The sequence below is a fragment of the Oncorhynchus kisutch genome, linkage group LG19 (genome assembly GCF_002021735.2).
Source record: "Oncorhynchus kisutch isolate 150728-3 linkage group LG19, Okis_V2, whole genome shotgun sequence".
Taxonomy (NCBI): domain Eukaryota; kingdom Metazoa; phylum Chordata; class Actinopteri; order Salmoniformes; family Salmonidae; genus Oncorhynchus; species Oncorhynchus kisutch.
Window position 1 is genome coordinate 31,990,424 of NC_034192.2, and position 19,170 is coordinate 32,009,593.

The following is a 19,170-nucleotide window of genomic DNA, read 5'->3' on the forward strand; positions in this document are numbered from 1 at the left end:
GATAGGAGAGGGGGGGACGGGACTCTACTGACTGTCAACATTGGACAGAAATTATTTCACTGATCAACAGCGGCACTCAGAGTCAAAAACATGAACACCAGATACGTGGACTTATAGAACTGGGTAGAAATTATTCATAAGTGTACAGCACTGTACTGCTATCTATAATGATACAAAAACCTCATGTACAATTACTAAAATAACGATGACCATATGGGTGAACGGTAATCACTTGATTGTAAAACATGCCACCATATAATCTAAACCTTAGTTTAGATCGTGGGTAAAGATGTTCCATGGATACGGCGCACAAAACCATTATTGAACAGTACGGCAACATGCATACAGTATGTCGCACTGGTTGAGAGTATTTTGCTTGGTACAGAACTAGCTATAAAAACGGCTACACTGGCTCTATAATGACTATTGAACTAAAGACAGTAGTTTGAACGAGAGTTACTATATGCTGCCTGAGAGCGGAGCAGACCTCTGCTGCTCATGACAGAAGTAGCGCTGTCAGCACACAGTTGTGCTGAAATGCTCATAAAGCGCAGGAGTGTTAAAATTACACCATAGAACTTAGAATTGTAAATTCAAGATCATTTAAAAAAAAAAAAATCAGCAGACATAGTATAAAATCCGCAGCTAATCAGAAATGATACTACAGCCCTACACTGTACACTGTTGACTAGACATAATTAATTAACCTAAATGCACCAGAACAAAATAGTTGACATTTTCACAAAAGGCAATGTAGATAAAGATATATTCCAAGCCAATGTGCAATATAATTTAAACTCCAATTAACACACCTCTAGTGGGGAGTCTGGTTCATCCATGATGTTCTGTTCGTTCTGCATCCGATGCATCGTCCCTGTAGAACTGTGGTCCATTATCAGTACGTTCTGACTACAGGGTCTGGCGAACTGACAGTCACTCTTTCTTGAGTCAGTCGTCCTGCACACCTCGTAATTGTACACGTGCTGTAGAGTTCCTGTCCCCAAAGTGTCTGCGTAACGTGGTGGATAATACGGAATAACCGGGAGATTGGAATGATAGAGGATGCGAGACTGTCTCCATCTGTATATTTTCACTGATATAATAACCACTAAACACGTGATGAACAGAAATGAGACTACAGCCAAAGCCAAGACTAAGTAAAAAGTCAGGTTGTCATTGTACTCCTTATCGTGCGTAAAGTCAGTGAACTCCGAGAGCACTTCAGGGAAGCTGTCCGCCACCGCCACGTTAACATTGACTGTAGCTGAACGAGAGGGCTGTCCATTGTCCTCCACTACAACAACAAGCCTTTGTTTCACAGCATCTTTATCATTGACTTGGCGTATAGTTCTTATTTCCCCATTCTGCAAGCCCACTTCAAACAGCGCCCTGTCTGTCGCTTTCTGCAGTTTATAAGAGAGCCAGGCATTCTGTCCAGAGTCCACATCAACAGCCACCACTTTAGTAACAAGATAGCCAACATCTGCTGAACGAGGAACCATTTCAGTCACCAGGGAGCTGCTTGTCTGGACAGGGTACAGAACCTGAGGCGCGTTGTCATTCTGATCTTGGATGAAGATGTTGACACTCACATTGCTACCGAGTGGAGGAGAGCCTCCATCTTGTGCCTTAACCTCGAGTTTAAGCTGTTTTATTTGTTCATAATCAAAGGAGCGCACAGCATGTAAAACTCCGGTTTCAGAGTTAATGGATATATAAGTAGAGACTGGAGTTCCGCTGATCTGCGTGTCCACCAACAGGTACGATATTCTCGCGTTCTGGTTCCAGTCAGAGTCCCGCGCGCTGACAGTAAATATGGACATTCCAGGAGAGTTATTCTCTGTGACGTAAGCAGAGTAGGTGCCTTTATCGAACAATGGGGCATTGTCATTTACGTCAGAGATTCTCAGGTGTAAAGTCCTGGCGCTAGAGAGAGGAGGCGAACCAGAATCTGTCGCTGTTATAGTTATGTTGTATTCTGGTGTTGTTTCTCTGTCAAACCCTTTATCAGAGATCAAATTGTAATAACTAGTTAAGGATGATTTTATCTTGAACGGGAGGTTAGTATCTATAGAGCATGTAATCTGCCCATTTCTCTCAGAATCAGCGTCTTTTACATTTATAACTGCTACCGTGGTTCCAGGAGGAGCATCTTCAGACACAGGGCTGGAGAAAGACATGACGTTTATAACTGGTGCGTTGTCATTTATGTCAAGAACTTCAATGTCAACTTTACTAGAGTCTGTTAAACCACCCTGATCTTTAGCCTCTACTCTAACCTCGTATTTCTTATCTTTCTCGTAATCTACCTGTCCCGAAACAGATATGATTCCTGTTTTCTCGTCTATTATGAAAATATCAGCAATGCTCCCCTTCAACTTCGAAAAGCTATATGTGATTTGTCCATTTGTGCCACTGTCTGCGTCACTTGCATTCACGGTTGTAATATAGGTGCCTTTCAGTGCGTTTTCCATCACAGTAGCCCTGTACACTGATTGGTAAAACACAGGCGAATTGTCATTGGCATCTAGGACAGTGATCTCGATATTTACTGTGCCAGATCTCTGCGGATTTCCACCGTCTACAGCGATTAGCTTTAAAGAGAGACGAGGATGCTCCTCTCTATCTAATTGTTTCTGGAGGAACATCTCTGCATATTTACTACCGTCTGGATTCGCATGCTGTTTTAGAATGAAATTATCATTGTGAGTTAAAACATAATCCTGCAGGGCGTTGAGCCCTACATCGGGGTCCTCTGCACTTTCCAACAGAAATCGCGACCCAACCGTAGCCGATTCACTGATTTCAAAATGTATATATTTATTTGGGAAAGCAGGAGCATGATCATTTACATCTAGAATCTCCACAGTAATACGATGCAGCTCAATAGGATTCTCTAGAATCATTTCGAAGCTGAAGCTACACGGTGTGACGTCGCCACAAAGCTGCTCTCGGTCTATTCTCTCACTCACGACTAGAATCCCTTTGTCTGTCTTCAGCTCTGTGTACTGAATGCTTTCTCCGGTCACGATACGGGCCCGGCCCGCTCGGAGCCGTTTCAAATCTAACCCCAGGTCTTGAGCTACGTTACCGATAAGAGAGCCTTTCTTCATCTCCTCGGGAATGGAATAGCGGATTTGTCCACTGACAGTATGACTGAGATAGAGGAGAAAAATGAGTACCTGCCACCGTAGTCCACTAAAACGCCATCTTACGCATTTGGGTTGAATGAATCCTTCAAATTCCATAGCCAACAAATAATACAATCCACAAGAATATTCCGTAAAGGGTATCCTCAGAAACAGTGAGCAAATACTAGTTGACGTTTCGATTCAATCGAGCCTATTTTCACTGTCCTTTTCTGATCTATGCAAATGGATCAGAGCGAAAATCTTTCTGTCGAGCCCCGCCTCGTATGAAGCGCATAGTCTCTCCATTTCCTCTGGTGGAGCGCAGTGATAGGGGAGGGGACTCCAGTGATTGACAACACTGGACAGAAATTATTTCACTGATCAACAGCGGCCCTCAGAGTCCAAAACATGTTAAAAAAAGATGTACAGCTGTGTAGAAATGATTCAACATTGTCCATCACTATTTTCTTTCCAAATTGTCACAATTAAAAGCAATGTGGTACGTGCATGAACTATCTAAAAACATGCCATGTCAAATTGCTAAAATAACACCAACAGGGAACATAGCCTAATCATTTGATACAGGAACATGATACTATATCTTCTAAGCCCTAGATTTGATCGTGCATAAAACTTTTCCATGGAACAGACGTACAAACCACTACTGAAAAATACAGTAAAATACCTGTATTGAGAGCTTTTTGGTTGGTATAGGACTAACCGTAAACACGGATGAAAATGTTTAGTGACTCTTGATCAATTTAGAAAGCAGTTGGAAAAGATATAGCATACACCGTGTGAAAGAAGTGTCGCTGTCCATACAGTGTGGTTCTGAATTGGCATTTCAACGCTACATCCTTATTATTGTAGCACTTGGTATTCTTGTTCAGTTCGAAGTCAGTTCCTACCAACTCAGCAGGCATACATTCACAAGTAAAATCTAACAGTAAAACGCGTAGTAGCTGATATAAGTGTAACCCTACAGAGATGAGCAGAAAGGGAGCCAACCAAGTAAATTAGCCAAGCACCAGAGCACAATAGTTGAAAAAAGACACATTCCAGAAATATATTCCAAAACAATGTGCTAAGTTATAAAATGTCCAATTAACTCACCTCTAGTGGGGAGTCTGGTGCATGCAGGATGTTCTGTTCGTTCTGCATCCGCTGCATCGTCCCTGTTGAACTGGGGTCCATTATCAGTACGTTCTGACTACAGGGTCTGGCGAACTGACAGTCACTCTTTCTGGAGTCAGTCGTCCTGCACACCTCGTAATTGTACACGTGCTGTAGAGTTCCTGTCCCCAAAGTGTCTGCGTAACGCGGTGGATAATACGGAATAACCGGGAGGTTGGAATGATAGAGGATGCGAGACTGTCTCCATCTGTATATTTTCACTGATATAATAACCACTAAACATGTGATGAATAGAAATGAGACTACAGCCAAAGCCAAGACTAAGTAAAAAGTCAGGTTGTCATTGTAGTCCTTGTCGTGCGTAAAGTCAGTGAACTCCGAGAGCACTTCAGGGAAACTGTCCGCCACCGCCACATGAACACTGACTGTAGCTGAACGAGAGGGCTGCCCGTTGTCCTCCACTACAACAGTGAGCCTTTGTTTCACCGCGTCTTTATCAATAACTTGGCGTATAGTTCTTATTTCCCCATTCTGTAAGCCAACTTCAAACAGCGCCCTGTCTGTCGCTTTCTGCAGTTTGTACGAGAGCCAGGCATTCTGTCCAGAGTCCACATCAACAGCCACCACTTTAGTCACAAGATAGCCCACATCTGCTGAACGGGGAACCATTTCAGCCACCAGGGAGCTGCTAGTCTGGACTGGGTACAGAACCTGAGGCGCGTTGTCATTCTGATCTTGGATGAAGATGTTGACACTCACATTGCTACCGAGTGGAGGAGAGCCTCCATCTTGTGCCTTAACCACGAGTTTAAGTTGTTTTATTTGTTCATAATCAAAGGAGCGCACAGCATGTAAAACTCCGGTTTCAGAGTTAATGGATATATAAGTAGAGACTGGAGTTCCGCTGATCTGCGTGTCCTCCAACAGGTACGATATTCTCGCGTTCTGGTTCCAGTCAGAGTCCCGCGCGCTAACAGTAAATATGGACATTCCAGGAGAGTTATTCTCTGTGACGTAAGCAGAGTAGGTGCCTTTATCGAACAATGGGGCATTGTCATTTACGTCAGAGATTCTCAGGTTTAAAGTCCTGGTGCTAGAGAGAGGAGGCGAACCAGAATCTGTCGCTGTTATAGTTATGTTGTATTCTGGTGTTGTTTCTCTGTCAAACCCTTTATCAGAGATCAAATTGTAATAACTAGTTAAGGATGATTTTATCTTGAATGGGAGGTTATCATCTATAGAGCATGTAATCTGCCCATTTCTCTCTGAATCAGCGTCTTTGACGTTAATAACGGCTACCGTGGTTCCAGGAGGAGCATCTTCAGACACAGGGCTGGAGAAAGACATGACGTTTATAACTGGTGCGTTGTCATTAATGTCAAGAACTTCAATTACAACTTCACTAGAGTCTGTTAAACCACCCTGATCTTTAGCCTCTACTCTAACCTCGTATTTCTTATCTTTCTCGTAATCTACCTGTCCCGAAACAGATATGATTCCTGTTTTCTCATCTATTATGAAAATATCAGCAATGCTCCCTTTCAACTTCGAAAAGCTATATGTGATTTGTCCATTTGTGCCACTGTCTGCATCACTTGCATTCACGGTTGTGATATAGGTGCCTTTCAGTGCGTTTTCCATCACAGCAGCCCTGTACACTGACTGGTTAAACACAGGCGCATTGTCATTCACATCCAGGACAGTGATCTCTATATTTACTGTGCCAGATCTCTGCGGATTTCCACCGTCTACAGCGATTAGCTTTAAAGAGAGACGAGGATGCTCCTCTCTATCCAATGGTTTCTGGAGAACCATCTCAGCATATTTACTACCGCCTGGATTCGCATGCTGTTTAAGAATGAAATTATCATTGTGAGTTAAAACATAATTTTGTAGGGCGTTGAGCCCTACATCGGGGTCCTCTGCACTTTCCAACAGAAATCGCGACCCAACCGTAGCCGATTCGCTGATTTCAAAATGTATATATTTATTTGGGAAAGCAGGAGCATGATCATTTACATCTAGAATCTCCACAGTAATACGATGCAGCTCAATAGGATTTTCTAGAATCATTTCGAAGCTGAAGCTACACGGTGTTACGTCGCCACAAAGCTGCTCTCGGTCTATTCTCTCACTGACGACTAGAATCCCTTTGTCTGTCTTCAGCTCTGTGTAATGAATGCTTTCTCCCGTCACGATACGGGCCCGGCCCGCTCGGAGCCGTTTCAAATCTAACCCCAGGTCTTGAGCCACGTTACCGATAAGAGAGCCTTTCTTCATCTCCTCCGGAATGGAATAACGGATTTGGCCACTGACAACATGACTAAAATACAGGACAAAAATCAATACTTGCCACCGCAGTCCACACAAACACCATTGTATGCATTTAGATTGAAGGAATCCTTCAAATGCCATCGCTAACAAATAATAAATCCAACACGAATATTGCTTATACTGGATCCAGAGTAAAGGTGAGGAAATAAGTAGATGTTTCGCTTTAACCCGGCCAATTTTCACTATATCTTTCTTACATACTGATCAGAGCGAGTGTGTCTGTCTCGTGCCCCGCCTCGTATGAAGCGCAGAGAGTTTTTCCGTCTCCTCTGGTCGAGCGCAGTGATAGGGGAGGGGACTCCACTGACTGACAACACTGGGCAGAATTTATTTCACTGATCAACAGCGGCCCTCAGAGTATAAAACATGAACACCAGATGAAATTTGAACATGCAAAACCGTTCATAAATTATTTTAAACACTGGACAGTATTATTTGATTTCCAAAATAATCCTAATCATATTGTCTTAACACTTCTGCTTCTGGAATCTAAATAAATGCAGTTTTCATCTCTACATTACAATGACCAACAAAGTAAGCAAATTACTGTTTTATAGCCTACTAAAAATGTCACTATCCCATCAACATCTAATTGGATCATGCGTAAAAGTGTATTCCACAACCGTACAAACCTCGACTGAACACAACAAACCAACATCGATGTAAGTTGAAAGTAACATGCATCGTAAAGGCTCAAATCTATAGAGACAGTTGTTCAATAGACAGAGGTAAAAGAACAAGGGAGGGAAGAGCACGGCGCGTGAGAGCGAGGCAGCCGCTGTATAAAGTAGCTGTCCGCAAAGGGCGGTGCTGAAACGAGATGAATGCGCAACAGAGTAACGAATAGGCCTATATCACAGGCAAATTTGTTCAGTTCGAAAAACATTTTTAGAAGGTCAGCAGACATACAACTCAGCACACATACAACACGAACCTAAAGCGTTTCATAGGTAACAAAAAAAATGCACAATCCTTGATTTACCGCTATAATATTGCAAAGAGAGAGCAACCGCTACCTCTGAGATACAGATAAAAAGATTCAAGAGGCAGAGGAGAATAGTTGGGAATTGAAAATGGGCACATTGTTAAGATGTACTCCAACAAAATGTGCTACGTTATTTAAAATCCAAAAGACTCACCTCTAGTGGGGAGTCTGGTTCATCCAGGATGTTCTGTTCACTCTGCATCCGCTGCATCGTCCCTGTAGAACTGGGGTCCATTATCAGTACGTTCTGACTACAGGGTCTGGCGAACTGACAGTCACTCTTTCTTGAGTCAGTCGTCCTGCACACCTCGTAATTGTACACGTGCTGTAGAGTTCCTGTCCCCAAAGTGTCTGCGTAACGTGGTGGATAATACGGAATAACCGGGAGATTGGAATGATAGAGAATGCGAGACTGTCTCCATCTGTATATTTTCACTGATATAATAACCACTAAACATGTGATGAACATAAATGAGACTACAGCCAAAGCCAAGACTAAGTAAAAAGTCAGGTTGTCATTGTACTCCTTGTCGTTCGTAAAGTCAGTGAACTCCGAGAGCACTTCAGGGAAGCTGTCCGCCACCGCCACGTTAACATTGACTGTAGCTGAACGAGAGGGCTGCCCGTTATCCTCTACTACGACAGTGAGCCTTTGTTTCACAGCATCTTTATCATTGACTTGGCGTATAGTTCTTATTTCCCCATTCTGTAAGCCCACTTCAAACAGCGCCCTGTCTGTCGCTTTCTGCAGTTTGTACGAGAGCCAGGAATTTTGTCCAGAGTCCATATCAACAGCCACCACTTTAGTCACAAGATAGCCCACATCTGCTGAACGAGGAACCATTTCAGCCACCAGAGAGCTGCTAGTCTGGACTGGATACAGAACCTGAGGAGCGTTGTCGTTCTGGTCTTGGATGAAGAAGTTGACACTTACGTTGCTACTGAGTGGAGGAGAGCCTCCATCTTGCGCCTTAACCACTAGCGTGAGCTGTTTTATTTGTTCATAATCAAAGGAGCGCACAGCATGTAAAACTCCTGTTTCAGAGTTAATGGATATGTAAGTAGAGACTGGAGTTCCACTGATCTGCGTGTCCTCCAAGAGGTACGAGATTCTCGCGTTCTGATTCCAGTCAGAGTCCCGCGCGCTGACAGTAAATATGGACATTCCAGGAAAGTTATTCTCTGTGACGTAGGCAGAGTAGGTGCCTTTATCGAACAATGGGGCATTGTCATTTACGTCAGAGATTCTAAGGTGTAGTGTCCTGGCGCTAGAGAGAGGAGGCGAACCAGAATCGGTCGCTGTTATAGTTATGTTGTATTCTGGTGTTGTTTCTCTGTCAAAACCAATATCTGACATCAACGTATAATAACTACTTAAAGAAGATTTGATCTTGAACGGGAGGTTAGTATCTATAGAGCATGTAATCTGTCCGTTTCTCTCTGAATCAGCGTCTTTTACATTTATAACGGCTACCGTGGTTCCAGGAGGAGCATCTTCAGACACAGGGCTGGAGAAAGACATGACGTTTATAACTGGTGCGTTGTCATTTATGTCAAGAACTTCAATTACAACTTTACTAGAGTCTGTTAAACCACCCTGATCTTTAGCCTCTACTCTGACCTCGTATTTCTTATCTTTCTCATAATCTATCTGGCCTGAAACAGAAATAGAACCGGTCGACATATCAATGGTAAATATATCAACTATATTCCCTTTCAACTTTGAAAAATAGTAGGAAATATGTCCATACGATCCACTATCTGCATCGCTGGCATTCACGGTTGTAATATAAGTGCCCGTTGGAGCTTTTTCCATCACAGTAGCCCTGTACACTGACTGGTTAAACACGGGAGCATTATCATTGGCATCTAGGACATTGATCTCTATATTTACTGTGCCAGATTTCTGTGGATTTCCACCGTCTACAGCGACTAGCTTTAAAGAGAGATGAGGATGCTCCTCTCTGTCTAACGGTTTCTGGAGGACCATCTCTGCATATTTACTACCGTCTGGATTCGTATGTTGCTTTAGAACAAAATTATGGTTGGGAGTTAACATGTAATTTTGTAGGGCGTTAAGTGTTACATCGGGATCCACTGCACTCTCTAGTAGAAATCTCGCGCCGACAGTAGCTGACTCGCTAATTTCAAATTGTACGTCTTTTATGGGAAATGCAGGAGCATGGTCATTTACATCTAGAATTTCCACTGTAATACGATGCAGCTCGATGGGATTTTCTAGAATAATTTCGAAGCTGAAGCTACACGGTGTGACGTCGCCACAAAGCTGCTCTCGGTCTATTCTCTCACTCACGACTAGAATCCCTTTGTCTGTCTTCAGCTCTGTGTACTGAATGCTTTCTCCAGTCACGATACGGGCCCGGCCCACCCGGAGCCGTTTCAAATCTAACCCCAGGTCTTGAGCCACGTTACCGATAAGAGAGCCTTTCTTCATCTCCTCCGGAATGGAATACCGGATTTGGCCACTGATAATATGAATAAAATACAGAAGAAAAACCAGTACTTGCCACCGTAGTCCACACAAACGCCATTTTAGGCATTTAGGTTGAAGGAATCCTTCAAACGCCATAGCCAAGAAATAATAAATCCAACACGAATTTTCCTTATACTGGATCCAGAGAAACGGTGAGGAAATAAGTAGATGTTTCGCTTTAACCTAGCCTCTTTTAACGTAATATTTCATATTGATCAGAGCGAGTGTGTCTGTGTCTGTCTCGTGCCCCGCCTCGTATGAAGCGCAGAGAGTTTTTCTGTCTCCTCTGGTGGAGCGCAGTGATAGGGGAGGGGACGCCACTGACTGACAACACTGGCATAATTTATTTTACTGATCAACAGCGGCCCTCAGAGTATAAAACACGAACACCACATGATTTAATTTTACCAAAACAGCGCCCCAGGCAAGTCAGTTAAGAACACATTCTTATTTTCAATGACGGCCTGGGAACAGTGGGTTAACTGCCTGTTCAGGGGTAGAACGACAGATTTGTACCTTGTCAGCTCGGGGGTTTGAACTCACAACCTTCTGGTTACTAGTCCAACCCTCTAACCACTAGACTACCCTGCCGCCACATGTAAACCCGTTCAGAAATGATTAAACAAGTACAGTATTTTGCCCCCAAAATAATGTATATAAATCATACTGTCTTAACACTTCACTTTCTACAATCGAAATCAATGCAAGTTTCATCTCTACAATTATATGAACAAAAAAATAGATACCTACAATTTTATAGCCTACTTAAACATTCCACCACCCCACCAACTTCAGAATGGATCGTGCGAAAAAGAGGATTCCACAACCGTCCGAACTACGACAGAACACAACAAACCAAAACTGATAGGGCCTATGTTGAAAATAATATGATTCGTAAATGTTAAAATCTATAGCAACATTTGTCCAACAGACTGATGTAAGAACCTGGAATAATACAATGCCTGAGAGAGAGAAGCAGCCCCCTTCTGCAATAAAGACAGAAGTGTCGCTGTCCTCACATGGTGGTGCTAAAACGGCATTACAGCGCTACAGAACGACCAACGACCAAGCACTTCTGCTCAGTTCGAAATACATTTCTACAATCTCAGCAGACATACAACACGAGCCTAATCCTTTGCATGGGAAAAATAAATAAATACATTATCCTTGAATTAACGTTGTAATATTGCGAAAAGAGAGAGAGCAACCCCAACCTCTGAGACACCGACGAAAAGAGAGTCAGGCACCAGATTAAATTAGCTGCAAATATAAAATAAATGATGTTGTAGAGATGTACTTCAAAAAAATGAGCTACTTTGTTTAAACTCCAATTAACTCACCTCTAGTGGGGAGTCTGGTTCATCCAGGATGTTCTGTTCGTTCTTTATCCGCTGCATCGTCCCTGTAGAACTGGGGTCCATTATCAGTACGTTCTGACTACAGGGTCTGGCGAACTGACAGTCACTCTTTCTGGAGTCAGTCGTCCTGCACACCTCGTAATTGTACACGTGCTGTAGAGTTCCTGTCCCCAACGTGTCTGCGTAACGCGGTGGATAATACGGAATAACCGGGAGGTTGGAATGAAAGAGGATGCGAGACTGTCTCCATCTGTATATTTTCACTGATATAATAACCACTAAACACGTGATGAACAGAAATGAGACTACAGCCAAAGCCAAGACTAAGTAAAAAGTAAGGTTGTCATTGTACTCCTTGTCGTGCGTAAAGTCAGTGAACTCCGAGAGCACTTCAGGGAAGCTGTTCGCAACCGCAACATGAACACTGACTGTAGCTGAACGAGAGGGCTGCCCATTGTCCTCCACTACAACAGTGAGCCTTTGTTTCACAGCATCTTTATCAGTGACTTGACGTATAGTTCTTATTTCCCCATTCTGTAAGCCCACTTCAAACAGCGCCCTGTCTGTCGCTTTCTGCAGTTTGTACGAGAGCCAGGCATTCTGTCCAGAGTCCACATCAACAGCCACCACTTTAGTCACAAGATAGCCCACATCTGCTGAACGAGGCACCATTTCAGTCATCAGGGAGCTGCTAGTCTGGATTGGGTACAGAACCTGAGGCGAGTTGTCGTTCTGGTCTTGAATTAATATGTTGACACTCACATTGCTACCGAGTGGAGGAGAGCCTCCATCTTGCGCCTTAACCACTAGTGTGAGCTGTTTGATTTGTTCATAATCGAAAGAGCGCACAGCATGTAAAACTCCGCTTTCAGAGTTAATGGATATGTAAGTGGATACTGGAGTACCACTGATCTTCGTGTCCTCCAGGATGTACGAGATTCTCGCGTTCTGATTCCAGTCAGAGTCCCGCGCGCCGACAGTAAATATGGACATTCCAGGAGAGTTATTCTCTGTGACGTAAGCAGAGTATGAGCTCTGATGAAACAATGGAGCATTGTCATTTACGTCAGAGATTCTAAGTTGTAATGTCCTGGCGCTAGAGAGAGGAGGTGAACCAGAATCTGTAGCTGTTATGGTTATGTTGTATTCTGGAGTCGTTTCTCGATCAAAAACTTCATCAGAGATCAAATTGTAATAACTTGTTATCGACGATTTTATCTTGAACGGGTGGTCTTTATCGGTAGTGCACGAAATCTGTCCGTTCCTCTCTGAATCTCCGTCTTTTACATTTATAACTGCTACCGTGGTTCCTGGAGGAGCATCTTCAGACACAGGGCTGGAGAAAGACATGACGTTTATGACTGGTGCGTTGTCATTAACATCAATAACTTCAATGACAATTTGGCTGGTGTCTGTGAATCCTCCCTGGTCTTTAGCTTCTACTCTAATTTCATATTTCTTATCTTTTTCAAAATCGATTTGCCCCAAAACGGATATGATTCCTATATCCTTATCTATGACAAATATATCCGCTATGCTACCCTTCAATTTTGAAAAACTGTATGTTATTTGTCCATTGGAACCACTGTCTGCATCACTAGCATTAACGGTTGTAATATAGGTTCCTTTCGGTGCATTTTCCATCACAGTAGCCCTGTACACTGACTGGTTAAACACAGGCGCATTGTCATTTACATCTAGGACAGTGATCTCGATATTTACTGTGCCAGATCTCTGCGGATTTCCACCGTCTACAGCGATTAGCTTTAGAGAGAGACGAGGATGCTCCTCTCTGTCTAACGGTTTCTGAAGAATCATCTCAGCGTACTTACTACCATCTGGATTGGCAAGTTGTTTTAAAACAAAATTGTCATTTGGTGTTAATACATATTTCTGTAAATCATTAACGCCTACGTCGGGGTCTTCTGCGCTCTCTAATATAAAGCGCGCACCTATAGTGGCTGACTCACTTATTTCCAATTTTACGTCACTATTTTGGAAGGTGGGAGCATGATCATTCACATCAAGAATTTCCACAACAACACGATGCAGTTCAATAGGGGTTTCTAGAATCATTTCGAAGCTGAAGCTACACGGTGTGACGTCGCCACAAAGCTGCTCTCGGTCTATTCTCTCACTCACGACTAGGATCCCTTTGTCTGTCTTCAGCTCTGTGTACTGAATGCTTTCTCCGGTCACGATACGGGCCCGGCCCGCTCGGAGCCGTTTCAAATCTAACCCCAGGTCATGAGCTACGTTACCGATAAGAGAGCCTGTCTTCATCTCCTCCGGAATGGAATAACGGATTTGGCCACTGACAATATGATTGAGATACAGGAGAAAAATAAGTACTTGCCACCCCAGTCCACACAAACGCCATGTTTTAGGTTGAAGAAGTCCTTTAAATTCCATAGCAAACAAAGAATAAAATCCACAAGTAAATTTCTTATTGTGTATTCTCAGAAATTGTGAGCAAATACTATTCGATGTTTCGTTTCAATCCAGACTATATTCGCTGCCCTTTCTAAAAATCTATGAATCAAAACGAGTGTGTATCTCGGTCGCGCCCCGCTTCTTATGAAGCGCAGAGTCTCTCCGTCTCCGGTGGTAAAGCGCAGTGACAAGGGAGGGGACTACACTTACTGACAACAACGGACAGAAATGATTTCACTGATCAACAGCGGCCCGCAGAGTCCAAAATACGAACATCATAAGACACTTGAACATATAAAAACGTTCTGAAGTGATTAAACACCGGGCAGCATTATTTTCTTTCCAAAATAATCTATAGTCAAATCACTAGCTAAACACTTCACTTTCTGCAATCGAAATCAATGTAAGTTTCATCATTACAATGCTATGACCAACAAAGGGGGGAAAAAATACAATTGCAATGCCTACTAAAAAATGACACTATACCATCAACCTCATATTGGATAGTGGTAAAAATAAGTCTATATAACAGCCGTCCAAACCATGACTCAACACCACAAACCATAACCTATGCATGTTGACAGTAAAATGATCGTTAAATGCTACAGAGTGTAGTGACATTATAGAATGAGGTAAGAACCAGGGATAATACACTGTACACAGTGTGAGAGAGCGAAGCCGCACTCTGCTGCTGCTATGAAGACAGAAGTGTCACTGTCCATAAAGGGTGGTGCTGAAACGGCATAACAGCGCTACCGAATGACCAAAAAATCACAAGCACTTCTGCTCAGTTCGAAATACATTTCTACAAGCTCAGCAGACATACAACACGATCCAAAACCTTTTCATAGGAAACAAAAAAATAGATAATGCATGAATTACCGCAATATAAGTACAAAGAGAGAGCCACCCAACCTATGAGATACCGGTAAAAAAAGAGTAAGACCCCCGGGGGAAATAGTTCATAATTAAACAAATCTAATTGTAAATATGTAACTACTCAAACAAAACGTACTTCATTATTTAAACGGCAATAAACTCACCTCTAATGGAGAGTCTGGTTCATCCAGGATGTTCTTCTCGTTCTGCATCCGCTGCATCGTCCCTGTAGAACTGGGGTCCATTATCAGTACGTTCTGACTACAGGGTCTGGCGAACTGACAGTCACTCTTTCTGGAGTCAGTCGTCCTGCACACCTCGTAATTGTACACGTGCTGTAGAGTTCCTGTCCCCAAAGTGTCTGCGTAACGCGGTGGATAATACGGAATAACCGGGAGATTGGAATGATAGAGGATGCGAGACTGTCTCCATCTGTATATTTTCACTGATATAATAACCACTAAACACGTGATGAACAGAAATGAGACTACAGCCAAAGCCAAGACTAAGTAAAAAGTCAGGTTGTCATTGTACTCCTTGTCGTGCGTAAAGTCAGTGAACTCCGAGAGCACTTCAGGGAAGCTGTCCGCCACCGCCACGTTAACATTGACTGTAGCTGAACGAGAGGGCTGCCCGTTGTCCTCCACTACAACAACAAGCCTTTGTTTCACAGCATCTTTATCATTGACTTGGCGTGTAGTTCTAATTTCTCCATTCTGTAAGCCAACTTCAAACAGCGCCCTGTCTGTCACTTTCTGCAGTTTATATGAGAGCCAGGCATTCTGTCCAGAGTCCACATCAACAGCCACCACTTTAGTCACAAGATAGCCAACATCTGCTGAACGAGGCACCATTTCAGCCACCAGGGAGCTGCTAGTCTGGACTGGGTACAGAACCTGAGGCGCGTTGTCATTCTGGTCCTGGATGAAGATGTTGATGCTAATATTGCTACTGAGTGGAGGAGAGCCTCCGTCTTGCGCCTTAACCACGAGTTTAAGCTGTTTTATTTGTTCATAATCAAAGGAGCGCAACGCATGTAAAACTCCGTTTTCGGAGTTAATTGATATATAACTAGAGACTGGAGTTCCACTGATCTGCGTGTCCTCCAAGAGGTACGATATTCTCGCGTTTTGATTCCAATCAGAGTCCCGTGCGCTGACAGTAAATATGGACATTCCAGGAGAGTTATTCTCTGTGACGTAAGCAAAGTAGGGTCCTTTATCGAACAATGGGGCATTGTCATTTACGTCAGAGATTCTAAGGTGTAATGTCCTGGCGCTAGAGAGTGGAGGCGAACCAGAATCTGTTGCTGTAATTGTTATGTTGTATTCGGGCATCGCTTCTCTGTCAAAAATCGAATCGGTTATCAAATTGTAGTAATTAGTTAATGAGGATTTGATCTTAAATGGAAGGTTAGTATCTATAGAGCATGTAATCTGTCCGTTTCTCTCAGAATCAGCATCTTTAACATTTATAATAGCAATAGTTGTGCCCGGAGGAGCATCTTCAGACACAGGGCTGGAGAAAGACATGACGTTTATAACTGGTGAGTTGTCATTAACATCAATAACTTCAATTACAACTTTACTAGAGTCTGTTAAACCTCCCTGGTCTTTAGCTTCAACTCTAACTTCATATTTCTTATCTTTCTCGAAATCTATCGGGCCCGAAACATATATGATTCCTGAGTTTTGATCTATGACAAACATATCCTCTATACTACCCTTCAACTTCGAAAAACTGTATGTTATTTGTCCGTTTGTGTCGCGGTCTGCGTCACTGGCATTCACGGTTGTAATATAGGTGCCCTTTGGAGCGTTTTCCACCACAGCAGCCCTGTACACTGACTGGTTAAACACAGGCGCATTGTCATTGGCATCCAGGACAGTGATTTCTATATTTACTGAGCCAGATCTCTGCGGATCTCCACCGTCTACAGCGATTAGCTTTAACGAGAGAAAAGGGTGCTCCTCTCTATCTAATGGTTTCTGGAGGAACATCTCAGCATATTTACTACCGTCAGGATTCGCATGTTGCTTGAGAATGAAATTATCGTTCGGAGTCAAAATATAATTCTGTAGAGCGTTGAGGCCTACATCATTGTCCTCTGCACTTTCTAATAGAAATCGTGATCCAACGGTAGCCGATTCGCTGATTTCAAATTGTATGCCTTTATTTGGAAAAGCAGGGGCATGATCATTTACATCTATTATTTCTACAGTCACACGATGGAGCTCCATTGGATTTTCTAGAATCATTTCGAAGCTGAAGCTACACGGTGTGACGTCGCCACAAAGCTGCTCTCGGTCTATTCTCTCACTCACGACTAGGATCCCTTTGTCTGTCTTCAGCTCTGTGTACTGAATGCTTTCTCCGGTCACGATACGGGCCCGGCCCGCTCGGAGCCGTTTCAAATCTAACCCCAGGTCTTGAGCCACGTTACCGATAAGAGAGCCTTTCTTCATCTCCTCCGGAATGGAATACCGGATTTGGCCACTGATAATATGACTTAGATACAGGAGAAAAATGAGTACTTGCCACTGCAGTCCACACAAACGCCATGTTGTAGGTTGAAGGAATCCTTTAAATTCCATAGCCAACAAAGAATAACATCCACACGAATATTTATTATATGATATCCTCAAAAATGGTGAGCAAATACTATTCGATGGTTCGTTTCAATCAAGACTATTTTCACTGTCCTTTTCTTATCTATGGATCAAAACGAGTGTGTGTCTGTCTCTCCGCGCCTCTTATTAAGCGTAGTCTCTCCGTCTCCTCTGGTGATGCGCAGTAATAGGGGGGGAGTGGACTCCAGTGACTGACAACACTGGACATAAATTATTTCACTGATCAACAGCGGCCCTCAGAGTCCAAAACATGAACATCATAAGACACTTGGACATCTAAAACTTTTCCGAACTGATTCAAGACTGGACAGAATTATTTTCTTTCCAAATGTATCTATATACAAATCACTAAACACTTCACCACTTGTTCAATATAAATACATGAAGGTTCATCACTCCAAAGCTTTGACCAACGAAGGAAAGAAACTGCCATTTTATAACCTAGGGGGGAAAAGTATACTAACTCATTAACTTCAGATTGGATCGTGCGTAAAAACAAGTCAATGGAACACCAGTCCAAACCATGACTCAATACAACAAACCAATACCTATGTATGTTGACTGTAATATGCTTGATAAATGCTAAAATCTAAAGAGACATCATAGACTAAGGTAAGATCCAGGGATAACACAGTGTGAGAGAGTGAAGCAGCGGTCTGCTGCAATAAAGACATGTGTTCTTGTCCATACAGGGAGGTGGTGAAACGGCATGACAGCGCTACAGAATTATCAATATCACACAAGTACTTATGCTCTGTTCGAAATAGGTTACATTTATTAAAACTCACCAGACATACCTCTCGGCACACATACAACAGGACCCTAAAACTTTATATATGTTAGCAAAAAAAACACATGACCCTTGCTTTACCCCTATAACATTAAAAAGAGAGAGTAATCCAATCTCTGCGTTACCGCTAAAAAGAGTAAGAACACCGGGGAAAATAGTTCAACGTGTAAATTAAGGCATATTGTAAAGACCTACTCAAACAACATGAGCTACTTCGTTTGAATTCCAATAAACTCACCTCTAGTGGAGAGTCTGGTTCATCCAGGATGTTCTGTTCGTTCTGCATCCGATGCATCGTCCCTGTAGAACTGGGGTCCATTATCAGTACGTTCTGACTACAGGGTCTGGCGAACTGACAGTCACTCTTTCTGGAGTCAGTCGTCCTGCACACCTCGTAATTGTACACGTGCTGTAGAGTTCCTGTCCCCAAAGTGTCTGCGTAACGCGGTGGATAATACGGAATAACCGGGAGATTGGAATGAAAGAGGATGCGAGACTGTCTCCATCTGTATATTTTTACTGATATAATAACCACTAAACATGTGATGAACAGAAATGAGACTACAGCCAAAGCCAAGACTAAGTAAAAAGTCAGGTTGTCGTTGTACTCCTTGTCGTGCGTAAAGTCAGTGAACTCCGAGAGCACTTCAGGGAAACTGTCCGCCACCGCCACGTTAACATTGACTGTAGCTGAACGAGAGGGCTGCCCGTTGTCCTCCACTACAACAGTGAGCCTTTGTTTCACAGCATCTTTATCATTGACTTGGCGTATAGTTCTTATTTCTCCATTCTGTAAACCCACTTCAAACAGCGCCCTGTCTGTCGCTTTCTGCAGTTTATACGAGAGCCAGGCATTCTGTCCGGAGTCCACATCAACAGCCACCACTTTAGTCACAAGATAGCCCACATCTGCTGAACGAGGCACCATTTCAGCCACCAGAGAGCTGCTAGTCTGGACTGGATACAGAACCTGAGGCGCGTTGTCATTCTGATCATGGATGC

At 43.1% G+C, this 19,170-nt stretch overlaps 2 protein-coding genes across 11 annotated transcripts in view; both read right to left on the reverse strand.

Moving 5' to 3' along the window:
- Window positions 1–19,170, reverse strand: part of LOC109864681 (protocadherin gamma-C5) — a 186,029-nt gene that overhangs the window by 132,211 nt on the left and 34,648 nt on the right. For 2 of the 10 annotated variants that reach the window (XM_031798531.1, XM_031798527.1), the window contains exon 1: window positions 7,739–10,341. The exons of 4 other annotated variants lie outside the window; for them this stretch is intronic. In XM_031798531.1, coding sequence (XP_031654391.1) covers window positions 7,739–10,174 — 2,436 coding nt within the window. In that variant the 5' untranslated portion in view covers window positions 10,175–10,341. Of the gene's footprint in view, window positions 1–812; window positions 3,376–4,244; window positions 6,792–7,738; window positions 10,342–14,912; window positions 17,506–19,170 lie in introns of those variants that run through there. 4 more of the 10 variants (XM_031798532.1, XM_031798528.1, XM_031798559.1 and 1 more) reach the window with 3 other exon arrangements.
- Window positions 11,410–13,991, reverse strand: LOC109910123 (protocadherin gamma-A11-like). Its single transcript, XM_020509272.2, has one exon. It carries the CDS (start codon window positions 13,846–13,848, stop codon window positions 11,410–11,412), a length of 2,439 nt encoding a protein of 812 aa, XP_020364861.2. The 5' UTR covers window positions 13,849–13,991.

Coding starts and splice junctions, on each gene's coding strand:
- LOC109910123 (XM_020509272.2), bottom strand. CDS start 13,848: ATGGAATTTAAAGGACTTCTTCAACCTAAAACATGGCGTTTGTGTGGA.